This window comes from Lemur catta, chromosome 4 (genome assembly GCF_020740605.2).
Source record: "Lemur catta isolate mLemCat1 chromosome 4, mLemCat1.pri, whole genome shotgun sequence".
NCBI classification, from domain to species: Eukaryota; Metazoa; Chordata; class Mammalia; order Primates; family Lemuridae; genus Lemur; species Lemur catta.
The window spans coordinates 27,199,472-27,220,683 of NC_059131.1; the positions used below are offsets into that span (position 1 = coordinate 27,199,472).

At 38.8% G+C, this 21,212-nt stretch overlaps 1 protein-coding gene across 2 annotated transcripts; it reads right to left on the minus strand.

Moving 5' to 3' along the window:
• Positions 1-1,099: 1,099 nt before the first annotated feature.
• SULT6B1 (sulfotransferase family 6B member 1) lies at positions 1,100-15,271 on the minus strand. Of its 2 annotated transcripts, none has more exons than XM_045549406.1 (7): positions 15,046-15,271; positions 13,962-14,074; positions 10,838-10,927; positions 8,145-8,271; positions 6,151-6,245; positions 4,189-4,345; positions 1,100-1,347 (listed from the first exon to the last, which is right to left on the minus strand). In XM_045549406.1, exons 1-7 carry the CDS (start codon positions 15,242-15,244, stop codon positions 1,217-1,219), a joined length of 912 nt encoding a protein of 303 aa, XP_045405362.1. In that variant the 5' UTR covers positions 15,245-15,271; the 3' UTR covers positions 1,100-1,216. The 2 variants fall into 2 exon arrangements, with proteins under 2 accessions (XP_045405362.1, XP_045405363.1); XM_045549407.1 differs by having other exon boundaries at positions 1,196-1,347; positions 15,051-15,145.
• Positions 15,272-21,212: the final 5,941 nt, after the last annotated feature.

The following is a 21,212-nucleotide window of genomic DNA, read 5'->3' on the forward strand; positions in this document are numbered from 1 at the left end:
TTTTTTTTGATCTGTCACCCTGGGTAGAGTGCAGTGGTGGTGTCATCATAGCTTACGGCAACCTCAAACTCCTGGGCTCAAGTGATCCTTTTGCCTCAGCCTCCTGAGTAGCTGGGACTACAGGGGCATGCCACCACGCCCGGCTAATTTTTCTATTTTTGGTAGAGGTGAGGTCTTGCTCTTGCTCAGGCTGGTCAGGTTTTGGTTTCTGATGAGTTTGTTTACTGTATTGAGAGCTGAGCTATGCATCTAAAAGAATTTTTAAGAATTTTTATTCAGCATTTCTTAGCGTTTCAAGGAGAGGGTTTTAGTTTATCTAATCCACCATGCTGCCAAAAATAGTAGTCCTATAACCTTTCTAGGAGAAATTTTATTTAACATTTCTATGGATCATCCCATTCTTAATTGCACATAACGTAGTTTTACAGTGAAATTAGCTACAGTGTAAATAGTAAGGATTATTTAGAAGTTGAGAGGTGTCAGGTAGGTAGAAGGACTTTCTTTCTAGAACATTCTCTATTTTCTTGGTTAGTTCCACATGACTACTTGGAGCTCTGTTGTAGAAAAGCCTTTATGGTAGAATAACACAATCTCTTCTGTTCAGCATTGAATTAAAGATTCTATTAAGTAGAAATATAAAGTTCCTTGAGAGTGGAGCTTCCACAAGGCTCCTGCAGTGGCATACACAAAACAGATAAACAATGCATTTTTCTTTAATTAGAATAGAATTTATTCATCTTATTTTAGTGCAGAATTGGGATTAAATTCCCCCCAACAGTAAGTTTGAGATAGCCACCACAAATGCTTTGATGCATAGTGAGAAAAAAGTTATTATAAGGAAAGTGCAGAAAAGAGTGCATCATTTGGAGGCCTGTCTCATCTACACTCAAACACAGATCGAGGTATGTTTCTGATAGTATTAATAACTCCTTATGCTCTTAGGTGAGCCCAGAGCATGAAAGAAGTTAAAACTACAGTATGATACATTAACAATAGTGTCCCTTTTGGGGCAGCTAAAATGCCCTTTCCTCAAAAAGTGAACAGACATATTTGTGCTCAAAAATTTCAGATATTCTCATTATTAATAAATTTGTATTCTTTAGATTTAAGTATTATTTATTATTGCTTGATTATTTGGTTGACTTATCACTTAATTATTTAAATTCTATTGTTATTAGAGAAAATAAAAAATCCAGGCCTCCTGAATTGACCAGAATCAACCCTGGCAGTATGATTCATACTTCAACTTTGCTCCGAGGGAAGTGCCTGCTAAGCTCTTTTTGAATTTTTCATCCATTTCCTGGTTCTGAGCTCCATTGAACAAATTTTTCCAATCACCAACTTCACCTACAACACAGAGAGAACAGTAGACCCAGATACCTGTTAGATTATTTCTTCTTGATTTTTCCATTTTCAGTGCAATGTTTCACTTTGCAATGTGAAAATGGACACATGAAAAAAAATATACACTCTTAAAACCAATAGAATTTCTCTTGTAAAATTAACAATACCCGGCGTGGAGCGGTGGCTCACGCCTGTAATCCTAGCTCTTTGGGAGGCCGAGGCGGGTGGATTGCTTGAGGTCAGGAGTTTGAGACCAGCCTGAGCAAGAGCGAGACCCCGTCTCTACTAAAAATAGAAATAAATTATCTGGACAACTAAAAATATATATAGAAAAAATTAGCAGGGCATGGTGACGCATGCCTGTAGTCCCAGCTACTCGGGAGGCTGAGGCAGTAGGATCGCTTGAGCCCAGGAGTTTGAGGTTGCTGTGAGCTAGGCTGATGCCACGGCACTCACTCTAGCCCGGGCAACAGAACGAGACTCTATCTCACAAAAAAAAAAAAAAAAAAATTAACAATACCCATCGGGGCTCCCCCATCTGTGGTGCGGCAGGTGACATGCTTTCTTTATATCACTGGGTGAGTAGGTGAGGGGGGCGCCTCACTCCCAACCCTCTCCCAACACCTGGAACTTAAAATTCCACTTGTTTTTTTGAGATGGGGAAAATTCTACTTTTTGAGAGTGGTTTTTTTTTTTTTTTCTCTCCTTCAGGTCTTTTAAATACTTTAAATACCTTTTGAAGAGTTAACATTTTATAGCAGGTTTGGGTTAAGACCTCACATACTGAAAATTTTGTAAAACATATATATTTTTTTTGCCTGAGATTAGGATATGTTTTTCCTACTTGCTTTTAAAAGTAAAGGAAGTAGGCTGGTCTGATGGTAGTGGGTTATCAGAATTTATTAAAAGTCACTAAAGTTGGCACACAAATCCCCACTGCTAAATTTGACTGGAAAATAAAAAATTAGCTGGGCATGGTGATGTGTGCCTATCTAGTCCCAGCTACTCAGGAGACCAAAGTGGGAGAATCACTTGAGGCCAAGAGTTCGAGACCAGCCTGAGAAAGAGTGAGATCACATCGCTACAAAAAATAGAAAAATTAGCCCGGTGGTGGTCGTGTGTACCTGTAGGCCCTGCTACTCAGGAGGCTGAGGAAGGAGGATTACTTAAGCCCAGAAGTTCCAGGCTGAAATGAACTATAATGGCACCACTTCACTCCAGCCTGGGCAACAGAGTCAGACCCTGTCTAAAAAAAAAAAAAAAAAAAAAAACTTTTAAAAAGTAAAGGAAGTTACTTCTTTCTGAAGAATCTTTTGATTGTTTGGGTTGAAGTCATAAGTTCCATGTTGCATAGCCATTGAAATGAATGTTAATAAAGAGAGTTTAATTACATAAAGAAATGTTTATCATACATATTTTTTTCTTCACTCAAATAGATGCTGACAGATTTTTTAATTTTTTAATTTTAATGTTTATAATATAGTAAAGGAATAAAATACAAAACTATTTACAAATGTCATCAACTATATAAAACATCACAGAATAAGGATGGAAGGAAATATGCCAAAAAGTTATATCTGCCTTTGATGGGAGAAATTTGGACAATTTTAATGCTTTTTCATATTTTTCTGTGATTTATAAATGTTCTATAAGGAACATCATACATTTTTAAAACTATTACTTTATTTACTTTAGAATTTTTCTATTCTGAATAGTACTTAATTAACAATGTATAGAAAAGTTCTATTTCCCTCTCCTTAAAGCTAATAGAACAAGGCATAAAAATCAAGGTTAGTTAGGAATCAAACCAAAGTCAGACTTACATTCAATGTTCCATTCACAATGGATCTTCATTTGAAAAATTAAAATCATATAGACCTAGGCTCAAATCCTGGCTGCATTGTTTATTAGCTATGTGACAATGGAAAATTGACATCTCTGAGCTTTGATTCCTACATTTGTAAAATTAAATATTTCATATTCTTTTTGTTATAAAATTTAAATCTAACAAAGTGTTTAATACATGATAGATGCCTGATATTAGCTGTTGTCCTTGCTGTTATATGTGCTACCTCTAAATCTCATTATACTTTCAATATATATGTAATAAAAAAACTAGCAATCATAAAGCTATATTATCAGAAAGTCCCACAAGAATTTAGAATATTTTAATGAAATTTAGTAAAAATCCTCTGTGTCAGAGACAGCTAGTTGCCTATCCAATACTCATTTTCTTCTTCTTCCTAATTAACAAAAACCTGATTTGAATTGGGTAGTATGTGTCTAAGCTTTTAAAAAAAAAAAAAGTCCCATTTAACAGCCACCACTGCAGGGAAGGCAGCCAATGAAATGTAAACAGTCACTGAGTGGGGCTTCCAGGAAAGCTCTTTAAAGGGGTCTCAATCAGCTTTTATAATATGTCGCTTGCCCACTCCCTTTTCCTACCTGGAACTTGGAACTTGAACATAACAGTTGAGCTCCAGGTGCTGCCTTGTCATCACAAGGTGACAAGCAGAAAAGTAGAAGGAACTTAGTACTCTAAAACTGCGGTCCCCTCCCGGACTGCTACTGGTCTGGGGCCTGTTAGGGACCAGGCCACAGAGCTCCACCGCCCACCCCACCTCCCATCCGTGGAAAAACTGTCTGCCATGAAACCGGTCCCTGGTGCCAAAAACGTTGGGGACCGCTACTCTAAAAGATGGTGTGGAGTGCCAGTTACAGCTCTGGACTGCCTGTATTCAGACTTACTGAGAGAGAGAGAAATAAAACCCTGTCTTATTTAAGATAACTTTGTTGTGTGCCGACTGTAGGGATGCGGTATCCCAGAAACCGATGCAAACTTACCTTTGCGGAACAGGAATGGGCCCACGGCACCATGTGTTTCCTGAGACGCTGCTCGCATTGCTGGGAAGGTGCTCTTGGCCGAGATAGTGTGAATCTGTTCCTCAGTTACACAGAATCCCAAGAACTCAGCAATTTGTTTTATTTCATCGGCGAGATTCTGAAAACAAAATTTCACAGGATCAATTTCTTTCTGTGGGAATTGTGCCCTGAGCAAAAATAGGCTTTTTAGTCAAAGTAGAAGTAATTATTAAGCCTAACTCCCTAGTTCATCTGCTTATCTCTGTCTTGAAACCTAGGGTACTTTGATATTCCTATGTAAATATTTGAGATATCTCATAAGATATTTTGTATCCATTATACTTTGTAGTTTCAATGTATGACTCTCGTTGAACTGCCAGACAATACTTTTTAGGACATAAATAATAAAGTAGCATTAATTAGTAGGTTAGAATTGTATCTAGGATGATATTCATTGTATTAAAAAGTATCAGACTTGGCTGGGTCTGGTGGCTGACGCCTGTAATCCCAGCGTTTTGGGAGGCTGAGGTGGGAGGATGGCTTGAGGCCAGGAGTTTGAGGTTGCAGTGAGCTATGATTGTACCAGCCTGGGCAACAGAGAGAGACTTGGTCTCCAAAAAAAAAAAAAAAAAAAGAAGAAATTTTTTTTTATTAAAATTTAAAAGTAAAAAGTATCAATCTAGACTAGCTGGGGAAAATTAATGTATTTGTATGTGCTCATTCAAATTTTCTTTTCTTCTGAATTCTATTTGTAACTAATGTTTAACTCCACCAAGAAAGTCTAATTTTTAGAATCATAAAAACTTGAAGGAATCTTGAAATTTACCTTGTCTAATTACCCTTGTAAATCATGAACCACCCAACACTATGCCTGACCAATGGAAATTCATAAATCATCTAGAACAGTTTCTTAAACTGTATTCTACAAAACACTAGTTAGTACCCCCAAGATGGTTATAGACATTTCATGGGAAAAAAAGAGAGAGAAGAGTTGAGGTCATATAAGCTTAGAATCCTTTGGGTTAAACAAAAGTGAGAATTTTTTTTTATTATTATAGGACTTCTCAGAGTCTTTAACAGACCAATGCACAATGTGAATTGCCAAAACAGCAGGCTATATAATATAGCAGTTCATAAATCTATTTGAATAAGCAACCTCCTCTCCAACCCCCAAGAAAGAATTATTAACATCTAGGGCGACACTGGTATTCCATGGAGCACAAGTTTCAGAAACATTGTTCTAAACTGGAAGGAGAAAAGACTAAATTAGCATGTATCCTATAAACAGAAAGGGTAGATTAAATTCTACTTTCTTTTTTTTTTATTTTTATTTCAGGATATTATGAGGGCACAAATATTTTGGTTACATTTTATGACTTTGCCTCACCTATGGCAGACTGTTGTTAAAGACTCAATTAAGTTAAGGAGCATTTGACACACTCCCTTCTCTTTAACTTACTTTCTTCACTGTGGTTCCAGGACTCTGGTTTCCCTCCTACCTCACTAGCCACTCTTCTCAGTCTCCTTGGCTAATTCCTCCTCTTTTCCCCAAACTCTTTACTTTGGAGGGCTCCAGGGCTCAGTTCTTGGTCATCTCCTCTTCTCTTATATACCTAGATTACATATACATGGATTGCATACTATGGCTTCAAAGGCCATCTATGTATAAATGATTTTCAAATTTTATCTACAAGCCCAGAACTCTCTGCATTCAAGACTTTTATACTCAACTGCCTACTTGGCCTCTCCATTAGGATGACTCATAAACATCTCAAACTTAGTGTCCAAAACCAAGCCCCTGACCTGAGTCACTATGTCCTGCCTTGGAATATTTTTTTTTTTTTACTGAATACCATATATGTTCATACAATCAGACATTATAAGTAAGTGCTCTATGTTGTAGTTTATAATAAATCTTCTTCTAGAATATCAACATAGTCTCACCTCTTTCAGGTCTTCATATAATATGAATTTAACATTTTCATCATCAAGATGTTTGTTCCAATTAATTGCAAAATCAAAATAGCTTCCCCAAGAAACTAAAAACACAGGGGGAAAAAACTTCTTAAGGAATTTTCAATAACAGGTTAAAATAATAGATGATTAATTTTCTCTAAAAGATAAACCATACGTATGTGTATATGCTCAACAAGACATGTATATCAGTTATTACAAATCCCTAACCCGAAAGAGCTGGTATAAACCAGTCCAATTGTCCTATTTCTATCCATTTTCTTATCTTCTTGAACATTTTTCATAAGTAACATAAAAAGCAAATTGTAAAAATGATTTGATAAAAACTATAAGACATTCATGAATATTGCGGTGAATAAAATAATTCAGAAATAGTAACTGGTACATGAAAACTGACAGAGATAATGCCAGGAAAACCAGCAGTGCCCAATATAAATGTAATGTAAGCCATATATGTAATTTAAAAAAGTGAAAAGAAACAGGTGAAATTAACTTTAATGTTTTACTTTATTTAACCCAATATATCCAAAAATATCATTTCAACATCTTACCAACAAAAAATTGTCAGCGAAACATTTTACATTATTTTTTATATTCTAAGTCTTCAAAAGCCAGTAGGTATTTTATGTCTACATAGAATTTCACTTGGATGCTAAATGTTTATTGAAAATACTTGATGTGTATTTATTTAGGTTTCATAAAAGTTACAGTTGAAAAAGTATATTCACACACCCAACTTATTACAAATGTACTTAAAAGTTTTCCAATAACTGAAATGAATATCCATCTTTAAATTTAAATTAACTAAAATTTTAAAAAATTAAAAATTCAGCTTCACTAGTCACATTTCAAGTACTCAGTTGCCACATGTGGCTAGTGGCTACCACATTGGACAGTACAGATCTAGACATTGATTAGCTTTGCTGTTTACTGGCTGTGTAACTTTGAGCAACTCCCTAAAACCCTGTATACTTTAGTTTTCCTCATCTGTAAAATGGGGTATCATTGGGTTTAAGTGAATTATCACATGTCAAAGGCTTAACACAGTGCCTGATTTTAGATGCTCTTACAATAAAAAAGAAGTAACTGTGACATGATGGACATGTTGATTTGCTCAATTATATTAATTACTTCACTATGTATATGGCAAAACATCATGTTGTACACCTTAACGATATACAATAAAAAATAAATAAATTTTTTAACAAAGTAGTCCTCTTAGAGTGAACTGACTACAGCTTCTCCTCTAGGGTCATCTGGCATAATTCTTCTCTCCACTATACTGTAACGACTCAAAGAGCCACTAATAAAAGGAAGCATTTATTGATCTCTGGCCACTTACAAGCAGTGGGAACATGGCAAGTGATTTAACTCTTTTGATTAGTTTCCTCATCTGCGCAATGGGGCAAATACTGCCTTATTTGTGGTTTGTTATGAGTTTTAAATGAAATCATGTATATACAACACTTGCTTTAGTACCTGGGGCATTAGGAGACACTTATAAAATTGTAGTTATCAATAACCAGAGATAAAATATCAACATGATCTAAAAAACAACTTATTTCCTTTCTGGCAAACAAATGTCCTAGGTGTAGTTGTTCAGTGTCATGGTTTTTTATCTTTCTTGGTTTTTATCATTATGGTATACAGTGACTTAACAGAAATTAACTACAAATGCTTTTCTACATGACTCTTTGTTAAAGGCCCCTTTGTCCCATGTCTATTCTATGGCCACTTGATACTCATAGTCAGCATATGAATTGCCCAAATTATTCTTAAAAACAGTAGTGCATTTTAATTGTTTGATGCACAGAACTAGTGATGCTATAAAACTTCACTTAAATGAAAGTTTTTGGTCCCTAGACCTCCCTAAATCTTCTTTCTTTACCTTAAAACAATTTGAATTTTCATATTTATGTGGTCAAGTGTTGAAGTAACAAGAATTCTTTTACCAACAGCCATACCTTGTCCTTTCATGAACTGTCTGAAAAATTCATCCCAAGAGCCATAGCTTGGAATATCAGGGACATTGTTGTGGAAATGGAAAAAAGACACTGCCGTATCTTTAGGGTTTCGAAATATCACCAATATCTAGGGAGCAAAAAATAAGTGTAATTTATTTAAGTCTATGTTTTGAACTTTAGGAAAAGTTCAAAAGTGAACAATGTCATTGTGTCTACTTGTATATTACAAAATCATGTTAATATACAAAGAATGACAGTAAGAAATTGAGGAACAGAAAGTGGTTGATGGGGAAGTCAGGGGAGGGGGGAGAAACAAGGAAGAAAGAAAAGATTGATGTTGTAGCAGAGGACTTTTGCTAATGAGTTTAGACAATTAAAAGGCATGAATAGAAAATGTAAAAAAGAAAAAAGAGCACGCTCACTAGAATAGTCACAAGAGTATGATCCAAATGCTTAAACCCCCAAATAAAATAAAGATTGCAAAATAATGTTAAGAACAACAAAAATAATGTTTAGAGTTGGTGGGAGAAGATCAAAGAATGGCAAGGCCCACTCTCTGGGGCCTGAGGTATGATGCCTATGGAACCTCAGAATTCCTATGTTATGTGTGTTTTCTCTGATGAGGAAAGTGTTCCTTTGGATGAAAAGTGTGAATTCACCATTGTAAAGAGTAAACTGAAACCCAAAAGAACCAAAAGACTCCAGGACGGCGCATGGCTGCTCCAAGTGACTTCATGCGTTCTGGCCGAATGCTTTCCATTTCAAGAACTGAGGAACTGGAGGACACATGATCGAGCATGTTCGCGAACTCTGAGGAACCTGAGATAATGCGCAAGATGTCAGATAACTAGAGATAGTAAGAAGTCATTTCATTTTCAGAAAAGGGGAAGATGTGGATTTTGCAAAGTACAGATTCTGACCCCATTTGGGAGAAATTTCTAGAACTGGCAAAAAACAAGATTTAGGGCCACACAAAAGAGGGAGCGAGGAAGCGGTAACCAGCAAGGGGCAACATGGATCCTCTAAGAGCAAGTGGCTGCTAACTCCTGGATTCTTTGGACATGGTTTTTAGATTAGTAGATGGAGTAGCTTATGATTTCTTCTGCAAAAAAATGGAAGAATGGAAGCTGGAAGTAGGAGCAATAAGGCATATAAAACTGGGTAATCATATGCAAAGGAGGCTAAATAAACAATTAAAAACCTGCCTGGAGGTTTTTAATAAGTTTTTCCACTGTCCTGGCTGGGCCATAGTTAACAACTTAATGATTGATTTAGTGAAGATATAGAAGCTATATATATTATCAAATTTGTAGTTGACACAGGATTGGGGGGGAATCTGGATCTCAAAATACCTTGTCAATCTAAAGAAATGAACTAAGACTGACAGGTTAAAATTAAATAGAGACAAATGGGCTCTTACGCTTAGATCTGTCTTATGCTCAGATCTAAAATTCACCCCTGCCCTCAATCCAAATATGACAGATTCTTGTCATCCAAGGGTTTTATATTTCAGGCTTTAACTACCACTTATTAGTCTCTTTGGCTATTATAGCAACTTAAAATTTCACAAAGACATAAATTTAAATTGTGAGGGCCAGTTGGCTGGAGTGTGGGCAAATCGCCAGCATTAACTCTTACCCGTCTGTTGCTCTTTTCTTGCCCTTTATTCTTGTGGAAGTGAAACTCTGTTCAAAAGCCTGCATGTCCCCAAACCCAAAAGCTTTACAAATTATTTCAGCTGTTTCTTATAGAATCATTCAGAGCGCAAAAAAAAAAGGAGTCACCTGGATTTGTGATTATGTTAACTGCATTAAACAGGGGAAATTATGTGTTAAAGTGGTATTTCCGATTTTGTAGATTCTCAAAATAAGGAAAAACTGTTTAACAGAGCTGTTCAAACCTGGCTCAGGGGATAGAGGAGTTTCCGTCTATCACGGTCCAGACAGCCGCTGCGTGGAATTCCAACACCCAGTGGGAATTAGTGCAGGCAACCTTTAAGGCATTTTCCAATTCTAAGCTCCTGGGACTCTGGTACCTGGCCACAAGGCTGCTCATTTTAAGTCTCTCCACTTCCTTAATGTTTTCCTTCCCACTCTTCCTCCTTCTTCCTTTCCCCTCCTACCTCTGGCCAGTATAGTTATCTTAACTGTTTTCCTCCTTTGCCTTTCTTTGCTATTACTTCACTATTTTCCCATTCCTCTTTGTGGCATTCAAGAATTCAAATCTTGGTTTTAATTAATTCTAATCCTTCCCTTCTGTGACCAAAAAAAGAAAAAGAAAAAAAAAAGTCACCGAGAAATAAATGAAGGGGAGACCAGTTGACAGGAAACAAAAAGGGGTTGGGTAAAAACTAGTGATTACAACAAATATATCCATACCAGTTAATGAAACAAGGTTTTTAAACAAATGATGAAAGTAGCCAGAGTGCCTGTAGTTGCGTATGCATGACATGAAGTTTATCGTTATATGTGAAATCCAGGAATAAAGTAGTTTTAGACCTCAGGTAAAAATGCATTTGACTTGAATGCAACTATAGCACGTGTATCTGAAGAAACAACAAAAAAAGAAATACTAAATCTCATACTTCATTTATTAAAATCCTATGATGAGGAGCAAAGTCATCATATATCTCAAAGGCCAGTATCTATACACAAAAATCTCAAATTGAAATACCAGTAGGAAGGGACACTCACCTTGGCTTTATTCTTGAAGATGGACTCAGGTAACTTGTCATAATGCAGGTGAGTTGCCAAAATCCTTGGCGATGGAAACTCTTTCATTCTCTTAAAAATATATACAAAAAGGTGAAAGTGTGTGTGTGTGTGTGTGTGTGTGTGTGTAGTGAATCACTCCTAAGTTTGGTATCTAAATGGTAGTTTCAAGCACTATCACTATGTCTTCACCTCCAATTTTTCTTTATTTTCTTGCTTTGTGGGGATGAGGAATGAAGAAACATCAATAAACAAATAATTAAAATCTTCTTCTTGAGCTTCCTTGTTGCATCTTGCTTACTATTTCCCAATCTTTTTTGTTGTTAAAAAAAAATTACCTTTACCTACAATCATATCAAGTCCATTTTGTTCAAGACAGCACATAATCTGCAATCCCTTCTTAATTTGGGTCTCTTCTGTATTCAGGGTCTTTACCAGCAATATTCAAGTCTCAATTCCTGCAAATCCATTTTTAAAATCTAGATCTTTTTTTGTTTAAGCAACTAAAACTCCCTGCAATCAAATATCCCAACAAAGCCTGAAAGTCCATAGAGTCTCTTAAATGTCTGAGAAATATTTCATGAGAGAAATTCTTGCCTGTATGAGAACTATAAGGTGACTGAGTCTTTTTCTGTAACCTATTTCTACCAATAATTTTGAAAATGAATATATTTATTCAATTTACTAGGGTTAAGAATTTTAACTTAAAAATTAGGTCTTAATGACTTCAGATTTTCAGTTCCACGTTTTTAGAGGTCACTCACTGCTTGGTCACAGCTACAATATACGTAGTCATTGCAAGTGATATAATGATATTCAGACATTTAGCGTCAAATGCTCTGTAAAAACGTGGTGGGGATCCCAACTGAAGGAAAGGTGCAAAGAAATTAGATTTTAAAAATTAAAAAAAATTAAAACAATGATATGGGCCCAAGTTAGGTGACGAGTAGTGATAATATCTGATGTACATCAAATCGTACTTTTTAGCATTTAAAGTACTTCTACATTCATTCACAGCAGTCTTCTCAGGTAGATATAGTAACCCTCATTTTAAAGATTAAGAACAGGCTTTGAGGTATTAAGTGCTTTGTGCAAAATTGCACAGGTGGTAATTTTCAGATTAAGTAATAGAGCGCTGTTTCTATTAAACTGCATGGCCAAAAGCCACATACAGAAACATAAGAAATGATAAAGTTACTAAAAGGATTAGGGGAAAATGGAAACTAACTGTAACAAAATAAGATAAATATACGACGTTCATGAAAATGTGTAACACAGCCAAACTGTAAGCAATGTAAAGACTAGATATAGATACATTTTGCTTAAGGAAAAATATGTATCCTAGAAAAGTTTTTTGTAAGGTGAATAACTGTTAAGCAGAGCTCATTTCATTGATTTCCATTTAAAAATAAAAGGCACATTGCATAAGCAAGTTATTTTTGGCTGGGTGCGGTGGCTCATGCCTATAGTCCCAGCTACTTGGGAGGCTGAAACAGGAGGATCATTTGAGCCCATAAGTTTGAGGTTGCAGTGAGCTGTGATGAGGCACTGCACTCTAGCCCCAGCAATAGAGAGAGAGACCCTGTCTCAAAAAAAAAAATCCTATAAATAATGTAAAAATTTACAAGTTAATATACCAAACCCTATTTTAATCATAAGGGACACCTGTTTATCTCAGCTGACCAGGAACAACACAGGTAAATTCAATAAGAAAGATTATATTGGCAAGGTGACCTGTATAAAAACTTATTATATTGGGACCTGTGACTCACAATATAACAAGTTCTTAAGAGAGAAGTTGGAAAGCTGAACAAATTTCTAAAGCCTTAGAAAAGCTGGCGTCATTTCTACAGGTAGTGTTAAATACTCTCATTAGGAAAACGTTATGCAAAGGCCTGGATAGGAGAAATCCACGGGGCTTTTCATTAGTTTCTCCATTCTTACCTAGGAAAATGATTCTTAAAGCCCCAGTCCACCTATGCTGTCTGCGTTCCTGGACCTGTCCTGACTGAGCCTTCATCAAGCACGCTTTCGTACAGGTAACCCTCCCAGGTCTGAGACCAGTGGCCCTGATGCGGCTGCTAGCCTGTCTGATGCTTCTTGGGGTTCATTTGCTGCCACCCAGATCCAAGGTTCAGCAGTTACCTCCCCACCCCTCACCCCCCAAGTCCCTGACCACCTATCTCGTTTACAATGTATGTTTCTGCTACTTTGGCCAAATCCATAGAAATGGGCTTCCTTCCACCTGGTTTCCAAGTTTGTATTTGTCATCATGCTAAGTGTCTCAGGCGCTTTCCAGAAGTTGTTCTGTAAGTCCCAATCCTGTAGCTTTATTCTTAGGAACTGGGTTCTGTCTCCCTATTGGGAGTCTTAGTGGCAAACACTTCAGAGAGCTTTACTGAGACTGTGGTTCCCCCTGAATACAGCCTTCCCTTCCCAACTGCATTCTGGGTGTTCAGGGGTGGAGAGGGGTGATCCTCCTTGCCCCTGTTCTGTCCACGCACTGAGGTCCCGAGGCAGATCCTTCTCCCACTCCTTTCTTGCCTTCCCTGGACAGGGAGCAGAGGATCCTGTCTCACACTCAAGCCACAGTTAGTTACTGTGGGAAGGTGAGTAATGACAGGTAGGGTGACCTGTTATTACCTGCACACACGTCAGTGATTTACTCTCTCAGCTGCTGCTTGATCTTTTCTCATCCCTCACACACACCCCAGAGTCATAATCGAGACCGGGAAATCAAAAGTAATGTCTTAGTAGGAAAAGACGGGATTCCTACTAGCATCTTGCCCACGTCTGTGTCTTCAGAGACTTAGGCTTTTTTTGCTTTCAGTTCATTTCCTGAGGCTTTTCAACTTACCTTTCCCTCTACTTAAAAAAAAAAAGTCTGGCTATACAGTATAGTCACTAAGAGCTCAAATAAAAAAGCTTGGGTTCGACTCTTAGCTCTATCATTTATTCACCCCTTGACCCTGGGCAAGTCTCAACAGTTTTATCTTTTGTAAAATGGTGATAAAGTCATTTTGCCATAAAAGAATGCCTGCAAAGTGCTGAGGATATGGTAAACACGTAATAAATTGCTGTAAGGTTAAAGGCTGTTGGTACTAACCTGATATTTTCCTGAGTCCCCACATTCAAGAACTGGGAATTCTGGATATTCATACTTTTTTTTAGAAACAGCAAATATTAACTCATGGACGATGTGGAGAATCCAATTTGAACCTATAAGAAAAAACAAGGAATAAAAGCTCATTAAGGAGTCTTGATATAACAGAGAGATGTTACTTTAGCATATACATGATAAAAATTAAAATCTACAACCATTCCCTGATGTGTATATTTCATTTTCTGTGTTTGAAATAACCTGGGCTATGGAAAGAAAATTTGGTGGAAAACAGCATTTACTTACATGAGTATAAAATTCAACTTATCTTGTTTGTCAAATGTCTTCTTTAACAAGGGACCGTGCTTCATTTTGAATCTAGAATATGTTTCTTATAGAACAATGTTATACTATAACATTGGTTGTTTATTACATCATATATTATGTTACCTCAAATTAATAAGTATTTTCTAGAGGAATGTATAATTTTGACTTTATAAAAACTCAGCAACACTTAAAAAGAAAAATATTAAATGAGGTTGGCTTTAATAAACAACAGTGGGAAGAATCAAAAGTGGGTGACATAAAGTAAGATGATTTAGATTCTTCATGTCTGGTCCTCCTTTGATGAAAGACCTTTGTAAAAATGATTTGAGAAACTGGAGGATTGATGTTTGAGCCTGAAAAATAATCTATTACATGGAAATCATCATATAAATTGTAAGAGCGGCCATGCTTTTGACTTCAGTCAAAAATTAAGATGAAAATCTCTGCTACAGTCAGTGCTCGATGTCAAAAGGACTATCCGGAGTTCATGTTCCTCCCAGCCCCACCATGTGTCCCCTTCCACCATCACTCCTCCATCCTGGCCTTTCACAGGACCTCTTCCCTCAGACACTGAGGTTTTAAAAATCCAGCAGTTCTGGTTATGGATTTCAGAACCTATGTGCCTAACCAGGGTGGCCACCCTCCTCGCTGCTGTCCAGCCAGCTTCCGGCAGAGATGAACTGCCTTCATCCCACTGTCTCACACCCCTCCCCAGCCTACCCACTACGAGAAAGGCACTCGTGGGAGATGATTTGTTATTTACCACACTTTGGATAAGATGCGAGCACAATGTCATCGTGTCTGGCTTCAAAGGCGTCCAGGGCTTGGAAAGTTTCGGAGGTGCACATGGTGACTGGGTAAGGAATCCCCTGATAGGTGAAAAATAAGCGAGAGAGTGCAGTTTCTTTTGATTTTTCTAAAGCTTCATCAATGAATTCAATAAATTTGGACTTATCAGCCATGGTGCCTCCCTGCTAATGAACCTGCTCCACGGTTGTCCAGAGGCAGTGATTGCTTTTAATGGAGTTTTTCAGGGGCTGGAATAAAGGGCTCCTCCCATTCACATGAAAAAGGAATCATTTAATTCCCATCCACCCCTCCCCCACTTTTTGCATATCCTCATCTGACAAAAGGTAAACCACAGGTGCAAAACAGGCTGAGGATCAGGGAATCTTACCCCAAGGGTTGATCACATTACCATTTAGGCAACCCACCAAATGAGAGGAGAATGGAATTTCCTAACAGAAGAAAATAGATATTAAATATCTAACAAAGAGGCATTTAATTGAATCAGGCATACAATTTTCTTATCAGCAATTCATAGAATGAAACCTCACTTCTCTCCTTGGCTGACAGTTTTCCACACTCATCCTACATGGTGTGACAAGAAAGCAATGGGATTGGGAAGAAGTTTGGTGGGGTGGAAAAGACCCCAGATTTGGGGACAGTCCTGGGCACCAGGCTCAGATCTGTCATCTACTGGCTCAATAGATTTAAAAGTCAAAAACCTGAGTTTGAATCTTGGTTCTACTGTTTACCAGTTGTGTTAGTCTGAGCTGATAACAATGTACCTCCAGAAGTTTATGTAAAATGGAGACAGTGATAGCTGCTCTTCTTTACCTATTAAACAATACAGTTGTGTGGTTCACGGAAGGGAACGACTTTGTAAAGAGGAACTTACAATGCAATGGTGTCTCCAGTCTTCTGAGCTCAGTTCCCTGCTGGTCAAACTCTCCAGAATGAGATGCCCACTCCCTACGGTAGAGTCTTTCCCAAGTAGCCACTCTGCCTTTTTCCTTTGGGTGAGTTGGCCTATAATTCCCGCCTCCCTTGCGGCTTGTTCTTGGCCCTATGGTTAGTGGGAAGTGAGCAGAAGTGATATGTGCGACCACTCAGTCATATCCTTAACACAGGGAGTTGACGGCTCTCCAATCTTCAATATTTCCTTTCCTACACCTGGACGGCAGACAGGGTGCTGGCGGCCCAGACTTGCTAATTCAGAGGAAAACAGCACTCCAGAGGATGGTAGAGCAAGAAGACAGACGAAACCTGGCTCACTGGACAACATCAGGAAACACAGTCACCTCCCCACGACCCACACTGTATACCAACCCTCCTTTTGAATCGTGTGTGAAAGAGTGCAGCTGTATATCTTGTTTGAACCACTAAATTGTTAAGAATCTCTTTGTTACAGCTGTTCAGCCTATATCTTATCTAGAACATTTTCTGGGTTAAAAGTTACTCTTTGGCCTCTTGTTAAGTCAAATTTCCATAAAATATACTGTACATTTCTTCTTCTTTTCTCTCCCATTCTCTTCTCTACATCATTCTCCTTGTCCTGCTTCCATTTTTCTCTCTAACCCTAATAACATAGTTTTTTTTTTACTTTATTTACCTTTCTCTAAACCAATGCTAACCAGTTAAGAAGTTAACCCCTAGTCATGCATAATTATCTAGCTATATAGTCATTTATATATCAGTTAAAATAATAGCTGACATTATTGAACGCTAGCACATACCACATCCCCTGCCAAACCGCTAAGATTACAGAGATGATTTAACATAACTTCATAAAAGCCCTATGAAATGAGTATTACTTTATGATCATTTTATAGTTATAGTAATTGAGGCTTACAGGGGCTAAGTGACTTCTTGAGGTTGCAGTCGGCCCGTGGAGGAGCCGGGATTGGAAGGCAGGCGGTACAGCTCAGTCCAGGCTAAAAAACAGAGTGAGACTTCAGAGGTCACGGACTTTGCGTTCTTTGGTGCTTCTTTATTTGCTATAAGAAACAAGGCCATGGGACTTTTCACTGGGAAAAGAAAAATCTTACCTTCTAAAGAGAGAGATTTTTTTATGACTACGAGGGAAATAAATTTCCTGGTCTCTAGACATTTTATTTAATAACAGCATTTTGGGACAAACACTATATTTGACGTATAGATTGATTATAAGATGCATTCCAGCTTCAGCAATGTAAGCATATGAGGAAATTTTATATGTCAACAGAAAGTATCTCACTGAGGCAGGCGGTAGATGTGAAAGACTAGCTTTTTTTTTTTTTTTTAGACAGAGTCTCACTCTGCCACCCAGGCTAGAGTGCAGTGGTGTCATCATAGCTCACCGTAACCTTGAACGCCTGGGCTTGAGCAATCCTCCTGTCTCAGCCTCCCAAGTAGCTGGGGCTATAGGCATGCACCACTACACCAGCTAATTTTTAAATTTTTGTAGAGATGGGGGTCTTGCTGTGTTGCCCAGGCTGGTCTTGAACTCCTGGCCTCAAGGGATCCTCCCTGCCTCAGCCTCCCAATGAGCTGATATTACAGGTGTTAGCCACCACATCTGGCCAAGAGTAGCTTTTTATTTCTATTTTACAGAGGGGAAAAAACTGACCAGAGAGTGTTCTGAGCTAGGAAGAGGTATCTGGGATTGGTTATATCTGTGAATATTTATTTAAAAAAAAAACAGTTTGCGAAAGGTAAAGTAGAATATCTGAGTATCTTAATATTTTTATATTTCCATACACCACTCCCATTTGAAGGCCTTATTACCTTACACCATGAGGGAATGACATTCACTGTAGTTGGGAAGGTGTATTTAAGAATCTCCCTCCCAAAAAGAGAAGAGTAGGACTGGCCTCCCTGCCAATCGGCTTAGTGGGATTATCCCTCTCATTATAAAGAGTCTCTGTTTCCCTTGGGTAAGGTGGAATTTACAACATTAATTCAAACTAGTTGTTTACTAGCTTCTTGGGAGTAAAACATTTTAAAAAGACAATGGGCTGGGTCCTGTTCTGACACTAATGCCTGTAATTCCAGGATTTGGAGGGCTCTTTGGGATTGGTAATGTGAGCTCTGATTCTTCTTAGTCTCCCAAGGCTTAGGTCAACCTGTTAACCCTACAATTTGACATACTCAACTCTTAATTGTCTGGCATGCATGGTGGAGGGAAACAGCATGAATAATTGCAAAATAACCTCTATGGTATGGTACATTTGCACATCGTGCCTATGAATGCAGGTGGTCACATGTTATGTGAAGCCCCAGCTTCCCGTTCAGCTCCTACACCTTCCCCACGATGGGGATAAATGGCTGCAGCCCGCTTAGACTTCACCAGCTGTGGCCTGGCTCATGCCCTGGAGGCAGCTGCAAGGGAGGCTTATTCAAAGTTCCTTTCCTTGGCATTAAAGAAATCAGTCACTCTTACCTTATTTTCTTTTACTTTTCTAGGCTGGGGACTTATACCCTAGAAAAGAAAAAAAAGAGAGAGAGAGAAAACATGAAGGCAGAAAATGTCTAGGGTGATTGAGATCAAGCTGGATCAGTAGAGCAGGGGTCAAGTAGCACAGGGCTCCTGTGAGCCGACTGGCCCCAGGATGGTTTTGAGAGCAGGTGAGTCAGCTCCTCCTGCGCTATTTTCCTTCCTATGTAGCAGGGCCCCTCGGGGTGAAGCTGTGTCTTTTCTTTTCCTTAGCAAGAGATGTGTGACTTCCCAGTGTAGTTCAGGATTAAAATTTACCTTGGAATCTGTGGAGAGGAATTTAGCAAGGCCTTTTGTTCAGATTCTTCTCTGTGACCCTGTGTCCTCAGAGATGAGAATGGTCCTTTCCTCCAGGTACAGGGAAGGCATCTCTTGAATGAGGGTCTCCTGACCTGCTGTAGAGGAAGGCCAGAAAATCCTTCCCAGTTTTACGACCTGCTTCAGGGGAGAAGGGCAGGGTAGAGGGGAAGGTAAGAGTGACCTTCCTGCTTCTGCTGTTTTCTCAAATGCCAAGGTGCCATATTTTGCTGTGCTGTGTCCTGAGCCCCATCGCCTCCTAAACTGAAGGTCATGGAGGACCACTTTGTTACAGTGCTGGTTACAGTGCCTGGCAGCTGGGACATCAGGGGTTCCACCCTCCCCACACTGTCCCTGCTTCAGGGACAGAGCCCATGACTCTACACTGCCCTGTGTCCTGTGGTTTTCTGCAGGGACGGCTCAGCCATACCCAAGATCTTGGCCCCTGTTGTGCAGTAAGATGCGCTTTAGCGTCTAGCAGCAATGGCTCCTTGGAGGCTAATCTCCACTGCCTCGTGTCAGGCAAGTGAAAGAGCTTCACCTTGAAGATCGCTGACAGGCTGACTAGCTGCCCTTTGAGGTGAACATGGAAGAATGGACAGCAAACTTTTACATTTTTGTTAATGTGGAGAGCCTTTGTACCTATGGCCACTACAGAAGACTGGGACCAGGAATGCACTGCCCCTGAAGGACCCTTGGTAAGAGTTTCCACTGGAGTCCACACTTTTCCTGCCCCAAGCCTTTTAGCCAAATGTGCCTTGCCTCAAAACGTGTTTGTGAAATCTATAGTGGGGCCCAAGATGTGTAAGAAATATTAACATACATGAAGATGTCAAGTTTTGTGTAATACTGGGAAATTCGCTTTCCAATTAACCACCTACCCTTAGTTTATGTATACTATCCAGCAGAAATGATCACATTTCTAGACAATTATTTCAGTCTTCATTATCAATATTTTTACAGTTTTTTTTTTTCTTTTTTTTTTTTTTGAGACAGAGTGTCACTTTGTTGCCCCGGCTAGAGTGAGTGCCGTGGCGTCAGCCTAGCTCACAGCAACCTCAGACTCCTGGGCTTAAGCGATCCTACTGCCTCAGCCTCCCGGGTAGCTGGGACTACAGGCATGCGCCACCATGCCCGGCTAATTTTTGCTATATATATTTAGTTGGCCAGATAATTTCTTTCTATTTTTTTTTAGTAGAGACGGGGTCTCATTCTTGCTCAGGCTGGTCTCGAACTCCTGACCTTGAGTGATTCACCCGCCTCGGCCTCCCAGAGTGCTAGGATTACAGGCGTGAGCCACCGCGCCCGGCCTAGTTTTTTTTTTTTTTTCTTTTCTTTTTTCAGTCTGAACCAGCCCAATGACCTTTTCATCTTGTTTTGTCATGCTGGTCATTCTAACACTGATGTTCTGGTATTTCAAACTAATGTAAGTAGAGACTTGCTACAGTCTGAATGTTTGTGTCCTCCCAAAATTCATGTATCAAATTCATGTATTAGGAGGTGATTAGGTCATGAGTGACAGTGTCATGAATGGGAGTAATGGCTGTATAAAAGAGACCCCAGAGATACCCCTGCCCCTTCCACTATGTGAGGACATAGTGAGAAGTCACCATCTCAGAAACCCGAAAGTTGGCCTGAACCAGACACCAAATCTGCTTGTGCCCTGTTTTTGGACTTCCTCTCTTTCAGAACTGTGAGAGACAAATTTCTGTGGATTATAAGCCACCAGTTTATGGCATTTTGTTATAGCAGCCCGAGTGGACTAGGACAGGCCTGGAAGCTTGAGGCATAGAATAGTGTCTTAACTGATATTTAACAAAATGTTTAATGGAAGTCATGGGGGTTGCTTTTAATATCAAAAGTATTTATTATGGGTGAATCTTTGAATGGGAATAAATTTTAAAGATTGTGGATGTTCTGCTCTTCCCCCCTTCTCACCGCTGCACTTGAGTAGTCTCAACAACAACAACAACAACAACAACAAAAGGATGTGGGTATCCGGGTGTCCCAGTTGGATGGAAAGGGGAACCTCAATGGTGTAGGCGATGCCTGGGGTTAGAATTCTGAAAAGTTTTGAGAAAAACTGTTGCTGTTATGACAGCAAAAACAATAATAGACAAAATAAAAAGCAACATGGTGCAGGAAGAGGCCTTATGAGAAAAGTTTGAGAGAAAGTCAAATATATAATATTAAATGGAATGGAGGTTCAAGCCAGAGACAGTTTCTAGAGAGCACATAGAAGAGATCAAGAGACTGTAGAAAGCCCAAACTTTAAGAGGCTACTAGACCCATTGATAGAGTGGAAGGGATTGTCTGGGGTTCTGGCTCTGTGTAGACCTGAGTAATCTTGACTACCAGTGACATGCTTTAAATGA